General features: G+C 57.1%; 2 protein-coding genes and 3 non-coding genes across 7 annotated transcripts; all 5 read right to left on the reverse strand.

Moving 5' to 3' along the window:
* Window positions 1-1,501: 1,501 nt before the first annotated feature.
* On the reverse strand, window positions 1,502-15,962 carry TNPO2 (transportin 2). 2 transcript variants are annotated; one of them, XM_075547764.1, is made up of 25 exons: window positions 15,812-15,962; window positions 14,335-14,446; window positions 13,486-13,561; window positions 13,239-13,388; window positions 10,555-10,661; window positions 10,342-10,475; window positions 10,171-10,252; window positions 9,963-10,085; window positions 9,747-9,865; window positions 8,262-8,322; window positions 7,988-8,153; window positions 7,683-7,835; window positions 5,578-5,803; window positions 5,203-5,374; window positions 4,709-4,795; window positions 4,521-4,628; window positions 4,249-4,407; window positions 3,654-3,741; window positions 3,362-3,460; window positions 2,764-2,859; window positions 2,388-2,463; window positions 2,126-2,225; window positions 1,972-2,046; window positions 1,746-1,871; window positions 1,502-1,667 (listed from the first exon to the last, which is right to left on the reverse strand). In XM_075547764.1, exons 2-24 carry the CDS (start codon window positions 14,431-14,433, stop codon window positions 1,764-1,766), a joined length of 2,664 nt encoding a protein of 887 aa, XP_075403879.1. In that variant the 5' UTR covers window positions 14,434-14,446; window positions 15,812-15,962; the 3' UTR covers window positions 1,502-1,667; window positions 1,746-1,763. The 2 variants fall into 2 exon arrangements, with proteins under 2 accessions (XP_075403879.1, XP_075403885.1); XM_075547770.1 differs by lacking the exons at window positions 1,502-1,667; window positions 1,746-1,871; window positions 1,972-2,046; window positions 2,126-2,225 and having other exon boundaries at window positions 2,388-2,501.
* LOC142437941 (small nucleolar RNA ZL2) lies at window positions 3,540-3,613 on the reverse strand. Its single transcript, XR_012782439.1, has one exon. It is a non-coding gene; the product is annotated as a small nucleolar RNA ZL2 (small nucleolar RNA).
* LOC142438277 (U6 spliceosomal RNA) lies at window positions 4,022-4,128 on the reverse strand. Its single transcript, XR_012782684.1, has one exon. It is a non-coding gene; the product is annotated as a U6 spliceosomal RNA (small nuclear RNA).
* On the reverse strand, window positions 5,449-5,517 carry LOC142437899 (small nucleolar RNA SNORD41). Its single transcript, XR_012782401.1, has one exon. It is a non-coding gene; the product is annotated as a small nucleolar RNA SNORD41 (small nucleolar RNA).
* Window positions 15,963-22,668: 6,706 nt separating the features above from the next.
* TRIR (telomerase RNA component interacting RNase) lies at window positions 22,669-25,686 on the reverse strand. Of its 2 annotated transcripts, XM_075547777.1 has the most exons (3): window positions 25,257-25,677; window positions 23,356-23,433; window positions 22,669-23,080 (listed from the first exon to the last, which is right to left on the reverse strand). In XM_075547777.1, the coding sequence occupies exons 1-3, from the start codon at window positions 25,602-25,604 to the stop codon at window positions 22,973-22,975; spliced, it is 534 nt and encodes a 177-aa protein (XP_075403892.1). In that variant the 5' UTR covers window positions 25,605-25,677; the 3' UTR covers window positions 22,669-22,972. The 2 variants fall into 2 exon arrangements, with proteins under 2 accessions (XP_075403892.1, XP_075403898.1); XM_075547783.1 differs by lacking the exon at window positions 22,669-23,080 and having other exon boundaries at window positions 23,357-23,433; window positions 25,280-25,686.
* Window positions 25,687-25,853: the final 167 nt, after the last annotated feature.

Genomic DNA, 25,853 nt, shown 5'->3' on the forward strand with positions numbered 1-25,853 from the left:
CCTCTGCAGATGGCCGATACCCGCCCGCCCCCATCCCGGGCTGGGACGGGTGACCTAGCCGGACCCTGCCCAGGTGGCGCCACAGAGCTAGAATTACCAAAGTTCAATGGTATCAAAAACGGGTTTTTTCTTTACAAATGGCTTCCAGAGACCTGCTCGAGTTTCATAGGGACAAAATAAAACAAAACAAAAAAGGAAAAAAAGCTGAGTTTATGGAATGTGCACTAAGTGGCCCTTGGAATCCAGGCCAGGCCTACCCTCGCCTGGGAGAACAGAAGGCTGAGACGGGGCATCAGATCCAAGGCCGGAGCAGGATCCAAGTTGGAGGCATCCAGTCAAACCCCAAAACTCAGAGAGAGCCCCAAAGTAGTAGAAAGTAGGGAAGGAGAAACAACGCCCAAGGGTTGTTAGCCTGGTTTCCCAGCCAAGCTGAGCCTGGAAGGCACCTTCTACCCTCCTTTACTATTACAGCCCCTCCCACCTCGACCCAACCATTCTAGGTTCCCTACAACCAGACCCCACACTCAGGGAACCACTAAGCCCACTGGGAGCCACAGGGTGGCTGGGATGAGCAGGCAGATCCAAGGGAACAAAGCAGAAAGGGGCACGCCACTTTGTCCCTCCTGCAGGCCGTTTCCTTTGTGCCGACCGACCAAGTCAATGCCTTCATCTTCTACCTGCGGCCAACTGAATGCTGCTGCCCCAGCCTGCACGTGCCAACGCAGGCCTGGGAGCTTGAGCAGAGGGCTCTCAGAAGCACAGACAAACTGCCCTGAAGGTGCTCATGGAGAGAGGTGCGGGGGGCGGGGCAGCACTCTGGCTGCCCCCAGCTGGCTCTCTTTGGGAAAAAGGTCCCAGCCCAACGTCTTCCAGAAGCCGCTGGAGCCAGGGAGGGGAGACAAGGCCACCTCCGGCCAGCCCTTCCTGCTGGCAGGGGCAGCGCCCCGATGGAGATCCTGGCCGAGGCTGCCACAAGGGGCAGGAATTTTGCTGAGCAGGTCCCAAGCGTGCGCGTGCTGACTAGGTGGCCCCATGATGGCCGTCCTCCCCCCAACCCCAGGGGTTCTAGCTGAGACCCCCCCAACCCCCCACCCCAGCCCTCCCCAATCACCGCCAACTCTCGGCGTAACGGCAGAAGCGCTTAAACTCTAGATGAAGGTTACACGGAAGGCCTTACGGGTTAACTCAGGGGTCACTAATTCTATGGTCTCCATGCAGTCGGGGTAATGGTGGGGTGGCTGGCCGCGCCTGGCTGGCCGCAGCGCCCACACGTGGCCACATGCGTACATGTGAGTGTCCGTGTCTCTACAAGGACCCCCCCCTCCCAGCCTGCTTCCCCCCTTTCCTCGCCCTAAGCCGGATTAAGGCCGGTTGAGTCCTCCCTCCCACATGGCTGGCCCAAGTGGGCTGCCTGAGACGATTAGAGCGAAGGGGCTCTTGCCCACCAAGAACTCCCACCCCCCTCCCCCATTTGTAGGATGAGCGTGGAGGCCCCCCCACCTGCCCGCCCCCTGGCCAGACAGGCCCGGCGCGCAGACAGACAGACAGGGTAGGCGTCTGTATCGGGGTCCCACTTCCTCCTCCCTAACCCCCCTCGTCCAGGGCACGATGACTTCTGGACGCAGCACGTTCCTGGCAATCCCTCTGATGGCGACGCAGACAGAAACCTGGGGGCAGAGATAGGGTTAGTGTGGTTCCCTCCATCCCCTCCACCCGCACAGCACTGCCCCTGCCCAAAGTCTCACCTGGCAGCCCCATCCCGTCTAGACCCCGTAGAAGGCAGCCAGCCGCTCCTTGAGCAGCGGGGGGAACTGCTCTGAGAACTGCTGCCAGCTCTCCTCCCCCACCTGGTCTTTGAAGCCGTGGAGAATCTGGGTGGGATGGAGAGGGGCGACACGGGGTAAGGGGGCACCCAAGGCCCAAACGGAACTGGAGCCTGGCTCCCCCTGCCCGTCTGGGCCTGGGCCTCACCTTATAAAACATGTCCCGAAGGTCATCTTTCGGACTCACCCACGAAGCTACAGCATCGCAGAAGAAAATAAAGTCCTGAAACATGATGGGTTCTGTGTGAGGGGCCGTCTTACATTAGCCCCAGTGCCTCCCCTCTGCGCCCAGCTGTCCCGACCTGCACGACACCACCCGGGTTGACACCGATCATCATGCAGATGCCTCGGAAGGCAGAGTCCTTCTCCTCATTGTCCCGGATGTTCCTGAGAGACGTGCACCTGCCGAAGGGCAAGCGGGAGCGTAGGTGGGCAGGGCTAGAGGAGCATGTTCATGGCCGGGGAGCAGGTGGAGCAGGGGCGAGTGCAGAGCCGGGAGCTGGCCGGGCCTGCCCCACCCACCACTTGTCCAGCCCTTGGTCCAGCAGGCACCCCCACACGCACCAAGGCCGGATGAACTGCTGCAGCATGGGTGCCACCTCCTGGGGGCACACGTAGCCCAGGCGACCGATGGTGATGGCTGGAATGGCAGAGGGGCTCATCAGGCGACCTGAAACCCTGAGCGGCCCCGGGACAGTACGTGGCGGGACCTCTGCCAAGAGGCACCAAGCCCCACCCCACAGACCCCAAGGGAATGGGTCCTCCCAAGCAACCTGGGCTGGGCGTGGACCCAGCCAGGGCCTCGCCCAAGGACGACATCCCTTCTTAGACTCCACCCTGATCACCCTCTCTGGGTCTCTTCCCGAGGCCTCTTCCTAACTCACCCAGGCAGCCCAGAGCCCCGCCTCCAGAGGGTTCTGGAGTTGACCCGAGCACCCACCTGTGTTCTCCAGCAGTGTCTTGGGAGTGTTGGGTCGGTTAATGATCTCCACCAGATTGTTAAGAACCATCTGCACGTAGGGCTGCATCTCCACCCCTGGGAGACAGCCAGTCAGAGCAGAGCCCCGCTGGGCCTACCCGCAGCCAACCGATTCTGCAGGACCCACAACTCTGCCCGCACCTCACTGGTTCCCCTGGGTTCCACCTAAAGACTGGCTGCCCAGACCAATGAGGTAAAGCAAGGCCTGCATCAGCTAAGCCCAGTGAGAACCTAACCCCAAGCCCTGTAAACGCAAGAGGCTTCCCTGGAATGACCCCTGGACGCCAGGAAAAAGCCACCAGATCTCCCAACTAATCCCAAGGGGCCTCTCAGCCCACTGCCTCCAACCGAAGTGGCCACCAGTCAAATCACAACAGCCCCTGAGTGCCACCTCTAATCTGGCCCCATCCCCGAGGAAACTGGCTGGAGATGGCCCGTAGACCCTGTCAACCACCTGGAGCTTTCCTCAAAGAGCATCAGGCTGATCTGAGAGACCTATCAGTCAGAGCCAGGCTCCCACCCCCAGGCTGGGAACTGGCCAGTGGGGAAGCTCACTCACCCATCTGCATGCAGATCTCGCCAATGGCCCAAGTGGCGTTGTTGCAGACGGAGATGAACTCAGGGTTGAGGTTGGTGCCCAGGATGGGCATGAACTCCGCTGGTTGGGGGGGAGAGGGGGGAAGGAGCAGGGCTAAAGAACGGGATCTGAGGGGTGGGCTCCTGAGTCCTAACCCGGCAGCCCCATCAGACAGTACGAATACATCCCGTTAGGTCATGGTCCTCCCAGGGCATCTCTCCATCACTTGAGGCAGGACTTGGACTCATAGGTCAGGACAAGACAGGAGTCATACCGATGCAGGGCTTGACGTGGATGAAGCAGGCTTTGGTGAAGTCTCCCAGGAGGGCAAAGGAGCTCTGCCGGACCTCGGGCATGGAATCCTGGGGGTCAAGGCAAGGTCGGCTGCGCAGCCCAGCCTTCCCTTCCGAGTGTCCTCCCACCGAGATCACCAACCAAGGTCTCAAATCATCCCTTACTCAAGAGCCTTGAGAAGGTAGTCCAGGGACACCTCCTTAACCTCATTAGCTTCCGGGCGCCTTCCCCCACCCCGACCCCCACAGGACCCAATGGGAGGTCAGTAAGAGAGCAGGGGCGCAGACTCTCTGGGGAGCGGGGTTGGGGTTCCTCTACTCTGCAGTGTTATTGGAATCTTTTTTTAAATAAAATACAGGACACTTCATGAATCTGCGTGTCATCCTCACACGGGGCTATGCTAACCTTCTTTGTGTCGATGTAATTCTTAGCGTACGTGCTGCTGAAGCGAGCACAGCAATCGTTTTCTCAGGGCCCTCCCTGGGGCTCCCCTAGGAAACAATCAAGGGGGCCTCTGGCCCCCACAGGCTACCAAGGGTAATGCCCGGAGCACCCGTGGGCAGTAGGGCGCCAACCTGCATGCACTGGAAGAGCAGCGTCATGATGTTGCTGCGAGCCACCAGCTGCTCCACGTGACCGCCCAGGCCCTCGGCGAGGCCGCTCAGCAGGTCCAGCGCCACGATCATGAAGTCCTTGTCAGGGGCCTCATACTGCTCAGGGTGCTGGTTGTACATCTGGACCCAGAGGGAAGTTGGGGAGGTGTTGAGGGGAGGGGAGGAGAAGTGGTGCCAGGGCTAAGGTGGCACCAAAGGAACTGGCCTGGGGGCATGGGCGGGCCAGTGCTCACCATGGCCTGGGCCAGCGTCTTCTGTACCAGAGTGACACAGCGCTGGTAGACGGGCTCACAGTAGGGCAGGAAGCCGCTCTGCAAGGCGGTGGCCACCGACGACAGGCACTGGCGGGGAGAAAGGCAGGAGAGGTGAACCCCAGGGGGCCAGCCGAGCGCAGGCTGCATGAGGGCCTGGCGGCACCTACCTCCAGCAGTGGGAAGAGGTCCTTGTCCTCGTCCTTGAGCTCATTCCACTTCTGGATAAGCGGCGGCATCAGCTTCTGGATGTACTCCTGCAGGGGGAGCAAGAATTTGGGGCTCCTTGGGTGGGGAGGTGACCTGGGATCTGGCGGGGTTCTGGCACCCACTGGCCGGGCCTGGCCCACCCTCCAGGCCTTCTGTGGCGCCTTCTAACCACACCATCCAGGCCCTCCCTCCTCAGCCCACCCCTCTCGGAGCCCGAGTCCACATCTCCTGGCCCCACAGGCCCTGGGCTTCCGCCGACACAGCACTTACCACACTGTCTCCTAACAGGCTCCCCCACTAGACCGTGAGCAGGGCGAGGGCGGGAGCCGGGTCTGTCTGTCTGCTGGGCGAGGTCATGGCCACATCCCTGGCATGTGACACGGGGTCACCGCCAGGTCACGGATGGCCAAGGGGTCCAGGGATCAGGAAGGAGGGCACCACTCTGAGTTCTCACCGGCTGGTTGAGGTGGTGGCCCACAGAATCAGCCAGGGTGCCGATGGCGTCGTAGAGGATGAGCAGGTTCTTGTGCTGGTACTTGCCAAAGGCAAAGACGAGGGTGTCGAGGATGTAGCTGAGGTAGGGCACCAGCTCTGTGCAGGCCTCTTCTTCCAGGGTGGCGAAGGCACTGGTGGGAGAGCGGGACCTCAGCGGGCAGCAGCAGGCTAAGCAGGGCCAAGCCAGAACCAGAGGGAGGCACCGCGGGATCAGTCAGTACGAATACGAGAAAAATCAGCGTGATGTCAAGGGTCAAGGTAACATCATTTCCCAATAGGCAGCCAGTGGGGCGGGTGGGCGGGCGGCAGTGCAGGGGCCGGGATCGAGGGTCACCTGCAGGCTGCCTCCTGTACCCTCTTGTTGCCATCCAAGATGCGTTTGAGTAGCTCAGTCATCAGGGGCTTGAGGTGCATGTCGGGGGGCTGGCTGACCACCCAGTGGGCGTAGCGGCTCAGCGTCCAGCAGGCGATGGAACGGACCAGGGCCTTTTTGTCCGACAAGCACTGGATCAGGTGCGGGATCAGCTCAGGCAGGTATGGCACCATGCCCTGCATGCACCCTGCAGGGGCCAGCAAAAAAGAGGCGGTGGGCCAAGGCCCCACTCGACCACCATCGGTCTCATTTGACAGCTGGGCAAACCGAGGCTTGGAGGGGTAAGTAACTCGCCAGGTCACTGGAAACCATCTGAGAAAGAAAGGTCTTTTCACTCATCAGATACATCCCATCATGAGGGTAATACGAACCATCTGGTCACTCATTCATTCAAACACTGCCCACGGGCCAAGCGAGCAGCTGGGCCCCAGTGAGCAGAGGACTGCTAACCCTTCTTGTAGGTTTGTTTTCACCTTTTTCAAAAAGGGGTTTTTTTCCAATTAAAAAAAAGAAAAGCAAATCCAAAATGCAAACCCTGGTTTCAGCAGTTTGGGGTGAATTCCTCCAGGTCTTGTCCCATGAATATTGATAGCCCTAAGAAACCACCGATCCCAAAGGGCAAGCAGGCAAGCCATTGCGAGATGTCCACAGGAAAACGATGGGGTTGTCGACCCCCATAAAGGGTTAACAGCCTCAGACACTCACAGGGCTAATAGTTCTACCTTGTCCTGTAGGGTCGCGGAGTCGGCATCCACTCATGGCCGCTGAATTCGGCTTGGGGGTGTCATGGGGGATGGGATACAGTGCTGAATGCAACCCAGGTGGTGATAGCCTTGTAAACACCCACACTCACAAGACCAGCTCCAACGAACCAACCCACGGAGGAGTGCTCCGCTGTCTCATGGAGCTGAGTCATTAAGATGAAGTACAGGTCACACCGTCTACTAGCTTATGTACACCGTATGCCCAGTACCTCAACTGCCTCCATCACAGCCACACAAAGACCTTTCCTCGGCCTCGCCACCAGACTGCCAGGGGAGAGCTCCCGTTTCTTAATGGCAGGCCTGCACACTGAAGTAGCCCTATGTGACCTCTGTCTTCGACTCTTAAGGACCAATACACACGGCGAAAGGGCTGATTCTGATGACAGGCCAGACAGAGCGCATTACCGCCCTGGTTTCCAAGGCGAGCCACCCTTCTGGGAGCTGGGAGCTGGGAGCCGTCTGCCGTAGCTTTCTGCTCCCGGGAGCAGTTGGCGGGTTCGAACCACCACCTTTCAACTGGCAGCCAAGCATTTAACCAAGGTGCCACCAGAGCTAGATTTAGGGAGCCTTCCCAGAACCCCAGGTGTATGTCCCCTGCGGGTGAGAGTGAATCTGAGAAGCTTCATGGTGTGGCATACGTGGGCCAGCTCCGCAGCCAGGTGGGGCGAGTGTGACAAAGACATCTCTCAGCCCCTCCATCTGCCCTGTCACATGTGCTGAGGACGGAATGTGGTTACCTGAGGGGCCGAGGGGCCAAGGAACCAGGCCTGCCTGCCTGCGGAGGCTCTGCAGGGGCACCCGGTGTTAGGGCTTAAGTTTCGACTGTGCTGACCCCAGGAGACTGCTAAAAACGAACGGCAGGCCCGGCACGCTGACATGAGGGGTGCCTGGATTACAGGTCCACACGGGAGCCATGGTGGAGTAGTAGTTACTTGTTGGGCTACTAACAGCAAGGTCAGCAGTTTGAAACCACCAGAGAACAAGGATGCTTTCTACTCTCGTAAAAAGTCTCAAACTCAAAAAAAGAAGTCTCTCAAGCCCACAAGAGCAGTTCTGTAAGGTGGATGAGAGGCGGAATTAACTCAGTGACAGCAGAGTTTGGTTTGGGGCTGGATTTCAAGGCCCAGGGCCCAAGGGAAAGATTGAGACCCAAGAACCATTTGGCCAAGAGGTGGGTGTAGGGATGGCACTCCCAAATGCTACATGTCTGCGTCCCTGAAATAATCCCAGGCCAGCCCAGCAGTTCCCGGTCAGACAGACAGGCTGGGCAGTTACCAGCCTTGGGTGCAGGCAGGCACTCACCCTCTGCAATGGCTCCCAGCACCAGGATGCCCGACTCCTTGACCACCCACTCGGGGTGGAAGAGGAGGTCTTTGAGCAGGGGGAGGAGGTGAGGCAGAAGGTCCTCCCGGAACACGTTGGCGAGGACGTCCAGGGCAGCGGCCGAGCACTTCCCTGGGACAAGACGAGACCGGCACGGGGAGGCTCAGAGAACCGCACTGGGCAGGCCAGCCCGTCCTCCGCAGCTATGCCCCCAGGAGTAGGCATCACGGGAATCCCCCAGTAAGGCCTCAGCGTCTTCCCTCCCCTAGAGGCCGGCCACGCACTCAGGTTCCAGTCAGACAGAGCGTCGTCGTCATCGTCGTCCTCCGCGTCCTCGGACCCGTCGGGCCGCTCAGCTTCGTGAGGCAGCGTCACCGTCCGTGACTTGTGGAAGCGTGGCTTGATGTCCTGCTCGCTGTCAGGGACGGCCTCGTCCTCCTCCACATCCCCCTGTGGGACCCGGAGAAACCACTAAGTACCCGCAGGCCCTAGGCCCTAGGCCCTAGGCCCCAGTGCCTCCGCCCTCCCTCACCCATGGGCCCCACAGCCCTGACTGACCTTGAGCAGGATGATGTCAATTTCTGAGTACTTCATCCCTTTTACAAGGATGGGGATCAACCTGCGGGGAGAGTGGCTGTGAACCAGGCAGCCGGCGCCTGGGAGATGACAGGGTCTGGGAAGCCAGCAGCGGGTTGGGGGTGGGGCAGATGGAACAGCAGGAGCACCAAGGAGCCCAAGGTGATGCTTCCAGCAGAGCCCTGCAGTCGTCGCCTGGGGAACTGCACTGGGCACTCGCACTCGGTCACTCTGCCATCCGGACAGTCATCCCTTCCTGCCTCTACTCTTCACTGCACCCTTGCCCCTCACCGCGTCTCCAGCCCCCTGCAGTCCTTTACCAGGACACCTGCCTGGGGACAGCTGGGACTCACACACCCTGGCCTCAAAAGCTCAGACTTGAGCCTTGGGGTGCTGTTCTGCACAGGCTTTTTAGCGCCTCCTAGGCGTCACCCGACAAGGCCAGCTCGGCCGCAAGCTGGTCCAGAGGAGGCAGTCCCATGGCTTTGACTGGAGGTACTAGCTGAGGATCTCTTTACTGAGCGCCCTAAAGGGGATGCACACAGGACAGTCAGACCAAGAACAGACAGGTGCCTTGAATCTCCCTGGGCCCCATCAGCTCAGCTGAGGCCTGTACTGAGTCTTCAGTGTTCTCAGTCTCAGAATTAAAACAAACCCGCTGGGAAGGCCCCGCCCATGCCAGCACCAGGGCCCTAAGCTACCCTCTGACACAAGCCTGGGCTCCCCTGTCATGAACAGTGCCTGGGGCAGAGCTGTGGGCTCTGCTGACCGAGGGCCATGAGTTCTGCCCTGCTTATGTTTACAGAGAGGCCCTGCTTCCTGGGGGTGATCTGCTTCCCCTAACTAGCCAGGGGCAGCTCAGCTCTGGGGCAGAGCTGCAGGACTGGAGGGTGGGGCAGCCTGGGTTCCTACACGTCTCCAGACTTTTAGAACGATGAAATGGGTCTAGGGCCCTTTTCCATACACACTCGGGGTGGGGGAACAGGGTGGCTAGGGGGAGGTTGGGAGGCACTGGTCATGAAATCTGCCTCTCCCAGTCTCCCTTTCCTCCAGAACTTCCTTGGGAATCAGGGTCACTTGAGCTAATTAAAAACCTGAGTTCCAAAAGAAAAAGAAGACCCAAACCGGCTGCCATCAAGTTAGCGCCGGCTCAGAATGAGCCTCTACCCTCCACCGCAGGGTTCTTAAAGAAGGCTGTAATCTTTACAGAAGCCGACCACATCTGACGCCAGCCGTCCAGGTGGCAGGCGTGCGCTTGAACTGCGGTGCCAACCAGGGGGTTCCCCACTCTAGAGACCTCCCTTGGCGCGCTAAAGCCAAACCTTCTTTGGAAAACATCACTCGGCACAAGGATGGAAAATAAACATGAGCAGCGCAGGGGGGCTGGGCCAGGAAGAAGGCAGAGAGGCAGGGAGTAAAGGGGCAAGCCCAGGGTGGCAACAGAGAGCAGGGAGGGATGTCACTCACTGGACCAGGTGCGAGGCCAGGACTTCCTTGCAGATGGGCTGCTCAGCCAGCGTCAGCCAGAACTCACAGGCCTCGAGGGCCACGTTCTCGTCGGGGTCCTGGGTCCGCTGCAGCATGTACTGGGCGGGACGAGAGGGAAGGAGAGGCTGGGGCCGGGCCTCGGCCTGAGGAGTGGGCCCTCTCCCTCCCAGGCCTGCCTGGGCCAGCAGGGCACACCTGGATGATGCTGTGCATGTGGGGGATGAGCCGGTCGATACGCACTTCCAGCAGCATCACCAGAGCTCGGCACACATTCTTGCGCACTTCAGGGTCATCGTCCACAGCCAGGGCGAACAGGTGCTGGTGGGGAAGGGGAAGGGCAGGGTCAGAGTGCAGGTCCCAGCACACACACCTCACCCTTCCCACCACCAGCCCAACAGCTCACTTCGATGAAGGTGTCGATATTGTCCATCAGGGCCTGGGCCCGATCCATGATGAACTGGTTTACGCAGGCGATGGCATGGGACCTGGCAGAGGCAGGTACAGGGGTCACCTGAGAACCTGCCCGCAGGCGCACCAGGCCTCGAGCCTCGAGACCCAAGGGGGCCCCACCCACCGGATCTTGGGGCTGCAGTGCTTGAAGAATTGCAGGAACTTGGGGATCATGATGTTGAGGGGCCGGTTGAGGGCGTCGCTGTCCAGAAGCTCCGATGAGTCTTCACAGATCTTCTGCAGAGCTCCGAAGGCTCCCTGGGCAGAGGGGGCGGAGGGCAGAGGTCACGGGCCCTGCCTCAGCACCTGCCTGGGCGTGGCAGGGCTGGTCACCTACCTCACACGTGTTATAATCCTCTGAGTTGAGCAGGTTGCACAGCTGGGGTAGCAGCTCGGGCCACATCTGCAGCTCGCCCTTGGAAGCGATGGTGGTGATAAGGATGCCTGGGGCGGCCAGAAGAGGATGCTGCCTCAGGCTGAGCCCGGGCTTGCCAGCCCCTGGGCCTCCCCACCTACTAGCTCATTCACTTCACTCACTCCCTCCACAATACCACCCGCTCTCTAAAGCCACTACCGTGTAGACCTTGCACAACCCTCTTGAGTACCTTGCACAACCCTCTTGAGTGGGTCCAACCCACTCACTGAGCCAGCAAAGTCCTACGACAGGCGGGTGGGCGGCAGTTCCTTTCTAGGTCTGGGCTACGGTACCAAGCAAGACACAAAATTCCTGCCACTTTTGGGAGTTGACCATCTCATGAAGAAGAGGGAAAAGAGAACCATGTTCAAGATCTAGGAACCTAGACCATAAAGGCTAAGTGGGAGAGCAAGTCAGAAAAGGGGCTAGAAAAGCCTCTAAGGCAGGTGACCAGAGCAGGCCTCTGGGAGGTATCGACTTGACACCTGTGCAGAGACCAGGAAGAGAGCCTCTGGAGCAGAGGGATCAGCAGGCACAAAGGCCCTGGGGCAACAGTGAGCGGGGTCCTGTGCTTGCAGATGAGGTAGGGGTAGAGACGGTAAAGGGGAGGAGGCGAGCCAGGGATGTATAGGGAAGATCTGAAGTGCTTACTAGAAACCCAAAGACATCGGCAGTAGGGACTCGGAACCACTCAATGCTGGCTCATAGCAACCTCCAGTGGGTTTCTGAGACGAACTGTTTAGAAAACCCAATCTTTCTCCTGTGGAGCTACTGGTGGTTTCAAACTGCCAACCATTCGGTGTATAGCCCACCCACCACCAGGACTCCTCCCTGAGGACCACAGGTGACGTTATTTGAAGTCGAGCGAGGGCAGTGATTTCCAAGGGTGCAAGCTGGCCCAAGCCACAATGGAGAGGACCCTAGAATCACATGTCCACTGGAGGGGTGCTCCCTCGAACAGCTAGACTGAGGTCAACCTGCTCCTGCTTGCGTGCCTGCTAACACACCACGTTACCTCACCTCACCGCGCCCTCAGCTTTCAGGGGGGCTAAGAAGCACCTGCCTCCAAGGCCTCTGAGCAGTTTCTACAACTTACTCCAAGACACTCACTTACTCCAAGACACAGTGAGCACGGTGTCTGTGACTGATCGCTGTAACCCAGGCAGCAGGGCCCTGGGTCCAGCTCAAACTGAAGACCATCTTTCTGGGTTGTAGTGGGGATTCCTGACAACCCGGGGTAACAGGGCGGGAACACTTCAGCTTTATAGCAGTGGGTCACCAGGCCTTTCTTCCAGTCACTGGGCAGGTACCAACTGCCAACCTCTCAACCTCTCAGCAGGCAAGGATGCTGCATCCTTTTACAAGGAAGCCCCCAGGCTCAACCCCACCAGCTGCTCTGAGAGAAAAGAGATGGTAGTCTGTTCCCGGAAGGCTTTCCAGGCTCAGAAACCCTAGGGAGCCCATCTTCTCTGCCCTCCGGGTCTCATGGTAACATGAGCCAGAACCGACTCAGTGGCAGTGGGTATAATTTTAACTTCTAAACCAGTGAATAATTCCCTGCTTTCAGTCATTTTGTACAGTTCACTGAAGTTTAAAAGGACACACGGTTTGAGAAAAAAACGTGTGTTACTATTTCTACGTTAGGGGAAACCTGAGGGGAAACGCTTCTCATGTCTTCTTGGGAGGGATGCTGAAAAGAGAACTCAGCCGCCTGAACATCACCAGCCACTCGTGAAAGCTGCTCAGCGGGTATCACTGGTCTGTGTGCTCTGAGACCAGGGACTCAGTCTCCGTGTTTACAGAGCTATCCCTCAGCAAGAAGCCCTGGGGGCACAGTGGTTAAAAAGCCTTCTGCCAACTAAAGGTCGGGCAGTTCAAATCCTCATCAGTCACCCTGTGGGAAAAGAAAGGAAGCGGCCTGCTTCCATAAAGAGTCACAGTCTTGGAAACCCAAGGAGACAGTTCTACTCGGTCAGAATCGACTCAAAGAGAGTGGGTCTACCCTCAGGCCAGGACCTAAAAGAAAACTCTGTACTTCTGAGTGAGTGCCTCAGAAGCCTGAATGGCTGCTTGCAGACGGAGTGGCTAGAAGTGTGGACAGTGGACCTGGCTCACTTCTGAGCTCAGCCACTCACCAGGAAAAGCCCTTCCTCATATCACAGTACCTCAGTCCCCTCGTCTGTGAAACGACCTATAAACTCAAGTGCAGCAGATACAAAGGCCATGGGGCAGGAGAGAGTGGTCCCCAGTGCTGCTCACAGATCAGCAAGACCAGTGGGGAGGGTGGGGGCAGCAAGGGGGAGAGAGGAGTAGGGCAGGGAGGTGACGGGGGCAGCAAGAGAGGTTTGGAGCAATTGGTGCAGCAAGACTTGAGCGTGCTTAGAAGCTTCTAGAGATGTAGCCCTGGTGGTGCAGTGAGCTATGCTTTGGGCTGCTAACCACAAGGTCAGCGGTCCAGAACCACCAGCTGACAATGAGGCTTTCTACTCCCATAAGGAGTGACAAGTACAGTCTCCGACACCCACAGGGGTAGTGCTACTCTGTCTTATGGGGTTGCGGAGTGTGTGTGAGAGAGCCTGAGACATGGCCGACCCCGCTGCTCTCACCGATGGTAGCCCGGATGAGCGAGGAGGCATCGCCGATGTTGTTGAGGCACTCCTGCTTGATGAAGTCTGCCACCGGTGGCGGGAAGCTCTGATAATGGGCCTTCACGTTGTTCTTGAGGATGAGGCCACTGAGAGAGCGAGTCGGCTCATCTGGGGGAAGAGGGCCGGGATCAGGAAAACCGCGGGAAGGAAAGGAAGGCCCAGGCCACTGGGCTGACGGTGGGGTGGGGGAGGCACGGGGACCTACCTTCTGACTTGAGTCTGGTCAGAACGAAGATCAGGTAGTTGTTGAAATCAGGAAACTGGTTGAGCTGTTTGAGTTTCTGCCAGGCTGTTAAGGGCCTTGGGTGGCAGGGGTCTTATCCAGGCAGGGATCTCTCAGTCACACCGGTGCAGCTGAGCTGATGAGGGCCCTGGGCCACTACTGAGAACCCACTTGTTGACCTCCATGCCCAGAACAACACGGAGCACCTCAGGTAAGTCAAGTTCATGCAGAAGAGGAGAGGCCTCAGCTTCCCACCCTTCCCCCTACCCACCTGACTCCTGAAGACCTGGCCAGAGCACAGGAGTTGGGGGACCTGCTCTATCTGAAGGGGCACACTGCTACTACCAGCCCAATGCCATTTGCTTTTTTAAAGAGATGCCCCCAAAAAAATTTTTCAAGGGAAACGTGTGTATTTTAAAGGCTGACAACAAGCTGAAAATTAAATTGAAAGGCACCCTCCCCGCAACTCTGACAAATTCAATGTTTAGACTCAGGCCTCCATCTGACAGGGCGGGGCCCCACAACCTAGTCCCACTCATTACTTACAGGTTGCTACCTTGGGCAAGTCATTTCAACTCTCTAAGCCCCAATTTCCTCTCCTGTCAATGGAATAAGTGAAACTGAACATGAGGTCATTTCTCTCTCCTCCTAATTCCTTCAGCTCTGGGAATAGGTCCCCTGGAAGCCTAATCCTTCATTAACTTTCTGTCCAGGTCAGCTTCTCGTTATAGAAATCCAGGGAGTAAAGAGGCAGCCCCTCCCCTTCCCACCTTCAAGGGCTGCGAGTGTGTGCCTGGTTCCCCAGGCCCAGAAGGAAGGAAGGAAGGATACATCCTGGACGATGCGCTGCGTGGCTGTGTTGGGCGACTGCGAGTCTTTAAGCAGCTGCAGCACCTGCTGCAGGCCCTGCTCATCTGGCTGCCAGTCCATGTTGCAAGGCAGGCTACAGGGGTAGGGGCCAGGGTCAGTGCTAAGTCCCAGGGGACTCTGATTGAGCCCAAGCAGGGGCAGCAGAGTGAGAGCAACCTTGGCAGATAAGCAGAGGCCAGCTTATTCACACCAGCCCATCCTTGGCTACGTAGTCGGGGGCTGTGGAAGCTGGCTACTGGTAATGACGAGGCCTGAGTGGCTCTTCATGAGGCCCAGCATAGATCCCATATCCCACACCATTGCCCCCAGCTTCGGGCCCTAAGGTATCTGTCTCCCTCCCAGCTGCTGAGCGAGGATCGAGCAGCCATGGTGTCCAAGGCGGCCCTACTCCAAACCGAGATCCTGCTTCAGCCCCTGTGGTCTCCCCGGTGCAAGCACGGTCCCCAGAGACTCCCTGCCTCCGGAAATCCAACCCTCACGCCCTGCCAGATTGCTGCTGCTTCGTGTCCTGATCTGGTCTGTGAGCCTCCCTAGTTGCCTGGTCCCAAGGTGCTCAACTGTCCTCATTTTTTGCCGCTTCCCCTAAGCTATCCCTCACAACTCAGCCAGTTCCAAACATCCCTCCTTTCTGGCCTAGCCTGGCCCCATCCATCGAACCCTCTTCATCAGATCCACCAAAGCAGGCCCCTGAAGATCTCTGGTGCTTATCCCAATAAGAACCAAGCCAAGCTCACCCACCCACCCAGCAACAGAGCCTATTAGCAGGTCCCTGGGGCTTTCCTCTCTCTTCTGATCAACCAGCCCCCTCTTCCCCAGTCAATAGGAACTCCTATTTACAGCTCTCTACTGCCTTCCCTCCCCCCATCAAATTCTGCCAAGTCCTTCCAACACTGGGATTCTGAAACCCACTTGGTTTGATCCCTGCAGTTTCCAAAAAAAAAACACAGTTGGCTCAACTCTACCCCTGGAAAATGTCACCCACAACGGATCGCAGAGGAACCCCACCATCAATCAGACCCAGCAAATGCCTTTAGGCCAGAGTCTGCGGCCCCTCCCTGTCAGGTCTCAACAAGCTCCCCCCGCCCCCCTCCAACTTTTCGCTGCGGCCTTTCCCAAGCAGACCCAATCATGCCCCACCAACACACCGGATCCTGGCGGCATCCTTCAATCAGGTGCCCTCCGGTCGGCCCCTAGCTGCCGCGGTGGTCGCAGCACCACAGCATGGCCCGGTTCCGACGCCCCACCCCCTAAACGCGGCTGGGTTCCCCTCCTCCCCCACCCGGGCCCGTTCTCGCTGCCTCCTAGACCTAGATCCGACCAACAGGGTCCCCGGCCTTCGCCGGTCGGGCGCGGCCCCGACGTCCGGGCCGCGCGCGGCGCACGTCTGGAGCTCAGCGGGGGTCGGCGCAGGGCCAGGCTCGTAGTGAAGCCCACTTACCGGGCCCCGGGCGGCGGCGGCGGCGGCGGCGGCAGCGGCGGCGGCGCCTCGCGCTGCGGCTTCTCCAGAGACTCGCGCGGAAGGAGGGAGCCAAAGAGGCAATAAAAAGAACGCGGCCAGGTATGAACCCCCGCAGCTTCCGTAGGCCGTTCAAACTAGCCAGAAGCAGCCAATTGGAAGGCGCCTCCGCCGCACGTGGCCTAGGACGGAGGCCGGCCCCGACCGCGCCGGGGCCGGGTCACGTGACGGGGGAGGTGCGTCTCTGGGCCTCTCTGGCCCGTAGGTCCTCCCGGCACCTCGTTACCTCCGCCCCTTCCACTCCCGCCGGGATCCAGAGTTTGGCGGCAACGGGAGGGCTTGCGGCGTGTGGGCTTAGACACCCTGAGGCTAGAGACCTAGGTTCACGGCTCCTTTGTCCTCCCTTCTCCGAGGACTTTCACCGTCTCCCTGCCCCCACGGTGAGGTCCTTCAGGGAAACAGCGCTGCGACGGTACTTAGAAACGGAGGCCCTGAGCTTTACACCCGAGACAAAGGGGGCGAAAGCCGGACAAAGGAAATTCCGCAGTTGGGCTGGATTCTTACAGAAGCAGTTGCCATTTTTTTTTTGCTTTGTTTTCCAGTTCTTAATTGACCATTTCTGTAAGAACATAAAAAAAGTAAGATTTTTAATAAGAATGTTTTTTGTGATTTGGGGGATCACTTTTCTGATCATCAATTTTACATTGCACAACTTAGAAACTTTGCCCCAGTAGCTTCCTCGTTAAAAAAAAAAGTTTTAAAACTGGAAAGGTCAAATTTACTAGTAAATTCTGGAGCCGGTCTAGTTCCTTTACCTACCTGAGGCTGCGTGGCTCCCCGAACAGAACGGGAAACCGAGGCAAGGGCGGGGTGGACATGCTCGCGAAGGAAACCTTCCCGGTACTGAACCACGTGGGAACGGAATAGGCACCTTTTCTTCCTCTAGTGGGCAGAGCGGAGTGAGGAAGTCCAGATGGTCCCTCCTGGCCCTCCCCGCCGCCGCCTGCTACTGAGAGCCTGCATTCCCACTTGTTGAAGAATAGATTTGGAAAATAAATTTCACCATCAGAACGGATCCAAACAGGATTATCTGCGTGCCAGAGTGTTCTTTAAAAACGTGAATTTGGTGCGTTATATTACCTACATTTAAAAGGTAACAAATACATCGTTTAAACCACGCCGTCATTGCAGGATTGAAGGTCTGCAGTTAGTTCACTGTATTCAACCCTTCCCTTTATATGCATTGGAATTCATCGGTGCCTTAGCGCCAAAGGGCAGCCCTGCCCTGCTCTGCCCTAGGGAATTCTGATGACCTGGGCGAGGTAAATATTCAAATTTTGACCCAGCTGGAGAAGGGGGGCGGGGCAGGTTCCTTCCAGCCCAGTACCCCGTTTCAGTCCCAGATCCATTCATTCATTAAAAGCAGGTACAGAAGACATCTCTGTGCGAGCAATGAATCGCTTTGCGTCATATTCCACCCCCAAAGTCGGGGAAGAGTCCCCAAAAGCTGCAGCTAGGACTCCGGAAAAGCTGAACAGAAACAGCTTGAGACACGTGCGTAAAGCCTCCACACGCCTGCGCAGAAGCTTGCTTTCTCTCTGAGCCCTGAAACTACAAATCCCACGGTTACTAGCGCCTACCTTGCCACGCTTCCGGGCGCTGGCTGGGTCTCAAACGTGGGGTGTCTGGGGACTTGCCTGCTGGGGTGATGAGCACAAGGAAAGGCTGGGGGGCTGGAACTGGTGTGGAGGCCCTGGGCGAGAGGGACGGTCTGTGGTCAGGCTTGAAGGGTTTCTCAGATTAGGCACAGGTGAGTAACACGGGAGGGTATTGCAGGCGAGATGGCTCGTCTCACCACCTCCTTTTTTTGTTCTTTTTAGCCTCCCTGCGCTAGGCTGGAAGAGGAGTGTCAGGGCGGTACAAAGGGGCCTCTGCCGCCTGCCTGCTCCACATTGGTGGCCTTCGTGCGGGACAGAAGTCTTGTCCTTTGCAGAACGGATCGATTTGGATGCATGCGACAACTTTGTTTTGTTTCTTTTTCCTGTTTCTGAAGCACCTGGTGGCACTTGCCGTTCCATGCAAACCTCATCACAGTCCTGTGCATAGATGGCAAATGTGTTCCACTAGAAGCGCTCGCTACAAACAGAAACTCGGAGCGGATGCCCAGCTGTGATCTGAGATGGGAGACAAAAGACTCTCCGCTTACAAAGTCCTCTGAGAGGCAACTGATCACATCTCGCCTGTTAAAAAAGATCACTCCTTGCCCTCCCCCTGCCCCCAAGCACAGCCCCACACCACACGCTAGCCAACTTCACCCTGAGACGCAATTATACACACACACACACATTAGTGTCAAAGCTAAAGCTGACTATGAGAATCGCTTTTACTTTAGAATATGACTCTAAAGGATTGTTTTCACCTGTTTTACAGGTTTAAAACAGACACAAACCACCACCATCCCTCCCTGAAGCAGATATAGGTCAAATGACTTATCTAAGATCACACCGCCAACAGTTACCAGACCAATTTGAAGCCTAGGTTTTTCCATTCTCGGAGACCCACATTTTATTCTCCCCCTTCAGACACTTCCCAGGTCAGTGCTGGTGAGCCCAGGGGAAGAGACTACATCAACTCCTTTGTCTCTTGGCACCCTGCACCAGAGGCACAGGGGACAGAGGCTGTGCGGCTGCAGGAACGACCTACTTCTCCCACTGTGCTCCAGGGTTGGTTCCCTTTCAACTAGTCTGGAAGCTCCTAGTGCCCTGGAGAAAGGAGGTGGAAACAGCTCCCTTGGTTTGTGTGTTCCTCCCCTCACTTCATCTCTTGAGTCCGGCGTTACCCCCTGGGCCAGCACAGAGTGCCCCACACCTTTGAGCAGACGTGGGAAATAATCCAGACATGTCTCATTGTGCATGAGCGAGAAGGGAACTGGGGCAGGTACCTTGTTCCAGACCTGCTTGTTGTTTGGTCAACCAGAGTTCAGCTGGGGATCTTTGTCCCTGCTGGCCCTGCAGGGACATTCTTCTGTGAACATCCTCATTGCCTGTCTGGCCTCTGAAAGACTTCAGTCACATCACATGGCTCTCACCCTCATCTCAGTTCCCCCTTTCGGGTTCTTACCACTCTTCTCCTCCTCCATGCCTCTGGCTCCTCTTAACAATTTGTTCTCCACTGAGCAAGTGGGATCTGGCTCTTAAAGTTCAGTGTGAACTGAATCACTTTTTCAGGGCCGTTCCCACCACAGTCTTGTAACTCCCACCTGTAAAGGTGAAAACTGAGGTACAGGGAGACAGACAAACATAACTTGACAGGACAAAGGAGCGCAGAAACAAATAGCTTTATTAGGGGGGATGCTCCCGGACAAGGTTCCATGACCTAGGCCAACAGGGCTCAGCAGCCGGGGGCTCGGCTTTTTAAAGGGCTGTGAGGAATGGCAAGTATGGCAATTAGCATATGGGGCCTGACAAGAATTGCTTGTCCACTCCTTGCGGCTTTCTTTGAACCCAGAGCCTCTGGCTTCACTGGTTATCTTCTCTGGAGGTTATCTTATCTGGTGCCTTCTGCTCCTGACCTTTGGGATGTGCAGGGAAGCACTTGCAGGGCCCTGACCTGCTTCAGCGTAGTCCAAACACCACCAAATGGTGGGGATGGGCAGATGAGGTCCTTGTACAGAGATTGGATAAAATGCAAAAACTCGCTGCCATCGAGTAGATGCCGGCTCATTTAGGACAGAGCGCAACTGGCCCCGTGGGCCTGAGAAAGCCCATCTTCCTTCCTCGGCGTGGCTGGTAGTTTAGAGCTACTGACCTTGCAGTTAGCCACCTAACTGGTAAGCACGACACCACCAGGGTTTCTAGGGATGGAATAGCTGGCTGATAATGGATATATGGTATGTGAGGCCTTGGGAGAATGGGACTGCACATGGAGATGTTATTCCGACCAGGGGATGGGTCAGTTTGCCCTTCTGTTACGGGATGCAAAAGGGTTTTTCCCCAGTTTGTCTCCTCAAAAGATATGCCAAACCTAGGACACTGCTTGCATCCTACCGTAAATGACCGCACACTTGAGGCCAATGCAAGCTGCTGGACGTTAACCTCCCTGAGGGCTATCAACCATCTAGAGAAGCCAACCTCTTGTCTCTCGCACCCTTAAGTGGGGCCCACTCCCTTCTGATAAGGATAGTGCATTGTTTCCTTGAAGGAGAGTCCGGAGACAAGATCCAGCAACTCAGAGACAAGGTCCAGCAACTCAAGGACCAAGGTTAGGCTGCCATCTTGAGTCTCAGGTCCGACCATCTTGTCATGTGTACCTAGTCCCTCCCCTTCCTGTTATGTGTACCCCCCTAGCTCGTGCTCTTCCTGAGATGTATGTCTATTGTACAACCCCTTCCTGTTACAGATGTGGTTACTTGTAGCCAGGGGGCCGTGCATGCCCCTCAGCGTATGTAAGCCTTGGTCAGAAATAAACAGGGTCTTGTCTCCTCCTCCATCTCCCTGCCTGGACCTGACTGGTGAGATCACAGCCTCCCCAGAGGTGAGCACACTGCCATAAAATGCATCTGACTCCTGTATTTTACCTTCTCTCCTGTCTTCTATGACTTCACTATAAGCTCTGTACCTTATAGCTGTACAATTACGCCTACGGATGGACCCCCTGCGGTTGTTAGAGGCCGGTTTACTCTTTCTGTGAGGCTTAAAATGAGCTAACCCAGATGCTGACAGTGACCCAACTACCACCAGGAAGCTGGCAGTAGAGAATGCCCTTTGGGCGTGAGGTCCCAGTGTTGAAAACTCCCTAGACCTAGAAACAGTTCTTACGCCAGAAATAGGGTGAGATGCTAAGCTGTAGCAGCCGAAACAGGTGACCAGGAAGGAGTGGGGCACCTCCCAGCATATATTGGCTGTGCTAAAGAGCTTTGTAATACTAGCCAAGCAGGACAGTGGCCAGGCTGGGGGTGTCAAGGGCTAGGGAGAGGCATGCCTGTGCAGCTGATGGCAGTTTGAACTGTTCAATTCAGAGTTGGTCTGAAATATAATACCACACACCCCTCCCCATAATTCACAATTAAAAGTTCATGTCAAAGGAGCCTATCTGATCAAAAAATGACATTCTGAATTGTAACCTAATTTCTCTGATAACCCTCCCTAACAAGCTATAAGTATGGTTTGTGAGCAGTGACAGAATTGGTAAATTGGTGCCTCTGCCATTCCATTGTCAGCAATATAAAAACCATATTGCTCCAAGGTTCAAAAGCCCCCATGAAGGCTGCCCCTCACTCTCAATACAGTCCTACATTCTCAAGGTACCCATCTCCCCTTCCACTAGTGAGCACCCGGATTATTAGGGTTGTCACATTGGCCTTCAAGTTCCTTCATAGAGCCAGGCACATTCCCACCTGTCTCCACTGGCAGCCCTGGGTGAGTGGCTTGCTCCAGCATCTCCGCAGCCCCAAGCTTCCTGGAGGCCAGTGCTGGGCCAAGCCCAGGCAGTTGGCAGGGGCATTGGTGCTGCACAGCCTGGCTTCACTGCACTCTGGCTACCTCTGCTGGGAAATGAGCAGGTGGCTGCTCCCTCACCAGTGCCACTTCAGCCTGGGAGACCCTTATCCCAGACAGCATAGCCCACTGCTCACTGCCCAGCGGACTCTGCTCAGATGGCATCCCTAACGACTACTCCCTGGAGAGCTGGTGGTGGTGACTTGCTGCTGCCCTTCACGTCATAGGCTTTGTGAACTCCTACCAAGGGAATGTGGGGACTGTGCGAGTCTGAGGTGTCTGTGACCAAGGGCATTGGGTAGCTTAATAAAGTATGGTCTGTGGCATTCACATGGTGGAGGACCATGCAAACAGGGTGTATGGGACACCAATGCAGGATCGGTCAGTTTTGCCATCCTGTTAAGCTTTAAAATGAGCCATCTCTAAAGAGAATGGGCGGCTGGGCAGGGGCCTTACAACTGGCAAGACAGAAGAGGGAGCAATGGAAGGTGTCTTTTGGCTCAAGATCCCTGCACAAGAGAGGGCTATGTTGCCAGAGGTGTAGCAGAAACAAGAGAACTGGACTGGCAGTGTGGGGGTGCTACCTGGGCATTTGCTGGGGGAGCTGATTGCTGACCTACAGAGCTAGAACTGAGAGCCCTCAGGCTGACTGAGGCTTGCTGGTGGAGTACCTTCTGGGCATATTACCAACAGAGCGAAAAAAGCTTTGTGACATCGTTGAGCAAGGCAGAGGCCAAAGGACTGCATAGCTTGAGAGGCCAAGGGCCAGAGAGAGGTGTGCTGCGGAGGCTAACGTGCAGCAATACTGACCAAAGAACTGTCACCTGTTAACAACCCGAATGAACGCAAACGTTGTAAATATGGTGAGTTTGTGTGGTTACTGCAAGGAATTATGGTGAACTGCCAAGAAGTAGAGTACTGTGTTTGTTGGGGGGTTGGGGGGGATTGGTGTCAGAATTGGTCCAGTTGGTTGAAGGGTGGAGGCATGTCTGACCACTGCCTCATTTTTACACCTCTAGCCCGCTCTTACTGGTCGTCACCACTTGAAATGGTCTCTTCTGTTTTGTGCCTGTGTCCTGCATGGAGGGCAGGAATTGAGGTTCCCCAAAGCATCTGCTGAACCAACCAACATCTTTGGATGTGCCAAACGGGCTTGTGAAGAGGACCTGAACCCCAGGACCAACAGCAGAGCGGAGCAATCAGGTGCCAGGGGAAAGGAGTTTTAGGAGTGAGGCTGGCAGGAGGGGGTAGCCCCCTGACCAGGTCAGATGCACGTTTTATCATGTGTGCCACGCGGGGAGGACTCAGTTACTTTAAGCAAAGAAGGCAAACCAACCACACAGCTCGGCACGAAGTCAAATTCTTTACTTCCCCAAAGTCAAGACTAAAGGGAAGAAGGGCAGGGTGGGAGGAGGAGGCAGAGGCAGAGACGGGAGAGGAGGCGGGGAGAGAGGGGCAGAGTAAACCACTGTTCTATCAAGTGCTCAAGGTAAAAAAAGAGTCCTGGAGAATCGTCCACGGCTGCGGGAAGCATTTCGGTCTCCGTCTGTGAGTAAGCCCTCGGGAGGGGACAAGGCCGCCGCCGCCGCTGCGTTAAATAGTTATATACATCGCAGTCTGAGCCCACGGGCAGGCGCGAGTGGGGAGGTCATTTCACCAGGGGCCGCGTTTTATCATCGTCACCGCACTGGTGGGCTTTGTACTTTTTCACTTCTGCCATGTACTTGGCCCATGCGTCCCCTTTACTTGTTAATACCTGTGCAACAGAGGGAGGGAAGAGGGTTGGGAATGGGAGGCCTTGAGTCCGAATCGGGACTGTCCAGCCACAGCTGGTCCCTGGGATCACACCAAAGGGCCAGAGTCAAGCTCCCTGGGCCCCTTCTTGTGTGTCCCCCCCCACCCCCACCACACACACACAGCACATTCATCTTCGGCCAGCCACCACACAGGTAGGGAGAGAACTCAACAGCCAGGAGCTGAACCCAGAGAGACAAGCTGATGCTGGCCCATCCCCACAGCCAACCTGCTCACCTCATCCTCCGTCTTCTGCTTCTTGGCTACTATTCCCGTCTTGAGGGCTAGCTTGTTCCCGCCTCTGCGCTTGCCCACCTGGGTGAAGGGACAGAAGACTGCAACGGTTACAGGAGCTGGGGCCCGCCCTGGCGGCGCTGAGGCCCACTACACCTTCCTAGCCCGGCCCGGCGGCCCGGCGGCCCGTCCCGACGCCGCGCCCAGCTCCGCCAGCCGGCCGACCTGCGCAGCAATCAGAGAGGAGCACACGCGATGCTTAGCGCCTGCCCTGAGCCCCCAGCGCCCAGGCAGTGCTGGGCCCCCAGGCTGCCCGCCCAGGGAGTAAGAGAAGAGCACCCACCTTGGTGGGAACAGCTCTGTCTTCACTCTCCACGCCTGAGGCCTCTCCCTCACCTTGTAGGGACCACAGAGGTGGCGACAGCACCCTTCCCTGAGCATTTATCGTGTGCCAAGTTCTTGGGATGTGTCATCTCATTTCACCTTCACAGTACTCCTAAGATGGAGGTTTTAACTGTCCTCACTGTACAGGTGAGCAGTGTCTGAGGTGAGTCCACAAACCAGGGGACCTGTATTCTCGGCAGCATGGAGCTAAGCACCCACAGCAGAGCATCCTTAGCCACCAAGCCACACTGCCTGCCCAGCACCAAGCTCGGCCCGGGACCTTTTGAAGCTGCTCCTGTAAGTGCCCCTCGCTGAATAGAGGGCAGCATGGCAACTGTTACCCCTATTCCTGGAGGGTCACCCAGCCTCAACCTCCATTTCTCATAGCGGCCTGGGGTCTGATACTTCCCACTGCCTCTAAGCAGTCTTCCTCTGGGCTTTAAGCCTGGGTCCCCATCTCCCCTTACTTACAAAAGACACTTGCTGAATACAGCAGGGTAGACATGTTGTGTACCAGCCCAAGCCCTCATCCTCCAGAAAGGCATTCAGTGATGTGCACTGCAGAGACCAGTCTCATTTTTAACCAATTATGTAATGGAAGCTCCTGTGCCCCAAATCACAGGGGATCCATGCCCAGACCAGCCTTCAATCTGGTATTCTCAAATTCACAGGGCCTTACTCCCGACGTCAGGGCCAAGGCTCAGAACTGTCCAGAAAGAACCTGTTTAGTTAGTCCCAGGTGTCTCAGCGTTGGCACTATCACCAATTTGGGACCGGAATCATTCTTTGTTGTAGAAATAGCCAATAGCACTGGCACAAGCTCCACCCCCCACCCCCATGCCAATTCTAGCAACCAAAAATGTCTCCGGGTCTTGCCAACCGTCCCTTTCTGGTTATAAACCAAGCCCCATGCTAAATGTCTTGGCGGGATTGCTTCACTGAATTGAAAGATGCTAAGACCTGACCTCCATTTTTGTAAATAGGGAAAATGAAACCAGGCCAGCCTGGACCCGCCAAACCCCACCCCAAGGATTGCAGGGCTCTAGTCTGTTGGGCCCACCTTTGTACACCCAGCACTGAACACAATACCTGAGCACAATCAACGGACACTGGACATATGCAGCTTGGGGAAGTTAGGCAATTTTCCTTAAGTTACACGGTAAGCAGTCTGCGGTCTCTACGCCACACTGCTCAAACTCCGGGGCTTCAATATGCACCCCTCCCTACGGTGGGAGGTGGTCCCGACTGCCAAAGCCTGGGTGCTATTCGACAGCAATCCTGTCTCCAACACAATTCCTGGGTTCCCAGTTTGCCCGGGCACGCCGCGGGATTCCCAGCCCCGCTCCCAGACCTCTCTCGCAGAGAATCCAGCTTCTCTTTCTCCGAGAGGTTGTTGTGGAAGCATCCGGGCCCCTTATCGGGGTGAGGGCAGAGCCTTTAGCCCAATTCCCTTTCCCGGGTTCCGATTCTCCCTGCCAGGGCAGACCCTGGCGCCCGCCCCCACCCCCGCGGCTCCTTACGAAGCTAAGTGTGGGGCCGGGGCCGCCCTTCCTCTTCGGATCCCCGGGGCCCGCGGCGGCGGACGGCTGGTCGGGTCGCGGCGGGCCCGGGGGCGGCTCCTCCTGTCGCTGCCGCTGCTCCTCCTCCATCTTCCGCTTGAACAGCTCCAGGAAGCTGCCGTCGTTGGCGAACAAGTTCACGCCGCCCGACACCGGGCTCGAACCTGCGCCCGACGCCTCCTCATCCCCGCTCTCGGGCGACGTCCCGGGCCCAGATTCTGCCCATCGACTCCCGCCGCCGCCGCCGCCAGCCGCAGGGCCCGGCGTTTCCCGGCCCGGAGGCTCCGCCCGTCTCCCTCGGGCAGCCATTTTGTCTCCAGGTGCCGCGCAAAGGACTCTGGGAAGGCCGCTGTAGCCCCGCGCTTGGCGCCCGACTCGCCCCGTCCCGGGCAATGCATGCCGGGAAAGGCGGTCAGGCGTCAGCCCTAGGGGCGGGGCGAGTGAGAAGCTCCGCCCAGGAGGGAAGGGGCGGGGCGAGAGGGGGCGGGGCCGAAGCTCGGCGCGCTGCCCCTCCCGCTGGTTTAGGGCTGGTTTTGGACAAACTTAGGAAAGCGGGAC

The sequence above is a fragment of the Tenrec ecaudatus genome, chromosome 1, assembly GCF_050624435.1.
Source record: "Tenrec ecaudatus isolate mTenEca1 chromosome 1, mTenEca1.hap1, whole genome shotgun sequence".
Classification (NCBI taxonomy): domain Eukaryota; kingdom Metazoa; phylum Chordata; class Mammalia; order Afrosoricida; family Tenrecidae; genus Tenrec; species Tenrec ecaudatus.

Bases quoted from the DNA above. Each gene is read 5' to 3' on its own strand.
- TNPO2 (XM_075547764.1), bottom strand. From the start codon at position 14,433: ATGGACTGGCAGCCAGATGAGCAGGGCCTGCAGCAGGTGCTGCAGCTG. The intron at 7,836-7,987 runs GTGCGTGGCCGG...GTCTTGTCCCAG, and splicing joins TCTGTCTGACTGGAACCTGA to GGAAGTGCTCGGCCGCTGCC. The intron at 2,047-2,125 runs GTCGGGACAGCT...ATCATGTTTCAG, and splicing joins ACCCGGGTGGTGTCGTGCAG to GACTTTATTTTCTTCTGCGA.
- TRIR (XM_075547777.1), bottom strand. From the start codon at position 25,604: ATGGCTGCCCGAGGGAGACGGGCGGAGCCTCCGGGCCGGGAAACGCCG. The intron at 23,434-25,256 runs GTAAGGAGCCGC...CCCTTCACCCAG, and splicing joins CCGGCCCCACACTTAGCTTC to GTGGGCAAGCGCAGAGGCGG. The intron at 23,081-23,355 runs GTGAGCAGGTTG...TCTGTTGCACAG, and splicing joins AGCAGAAGACGGAGGATGAG to GTATTAACAAGTAAAGGGGA.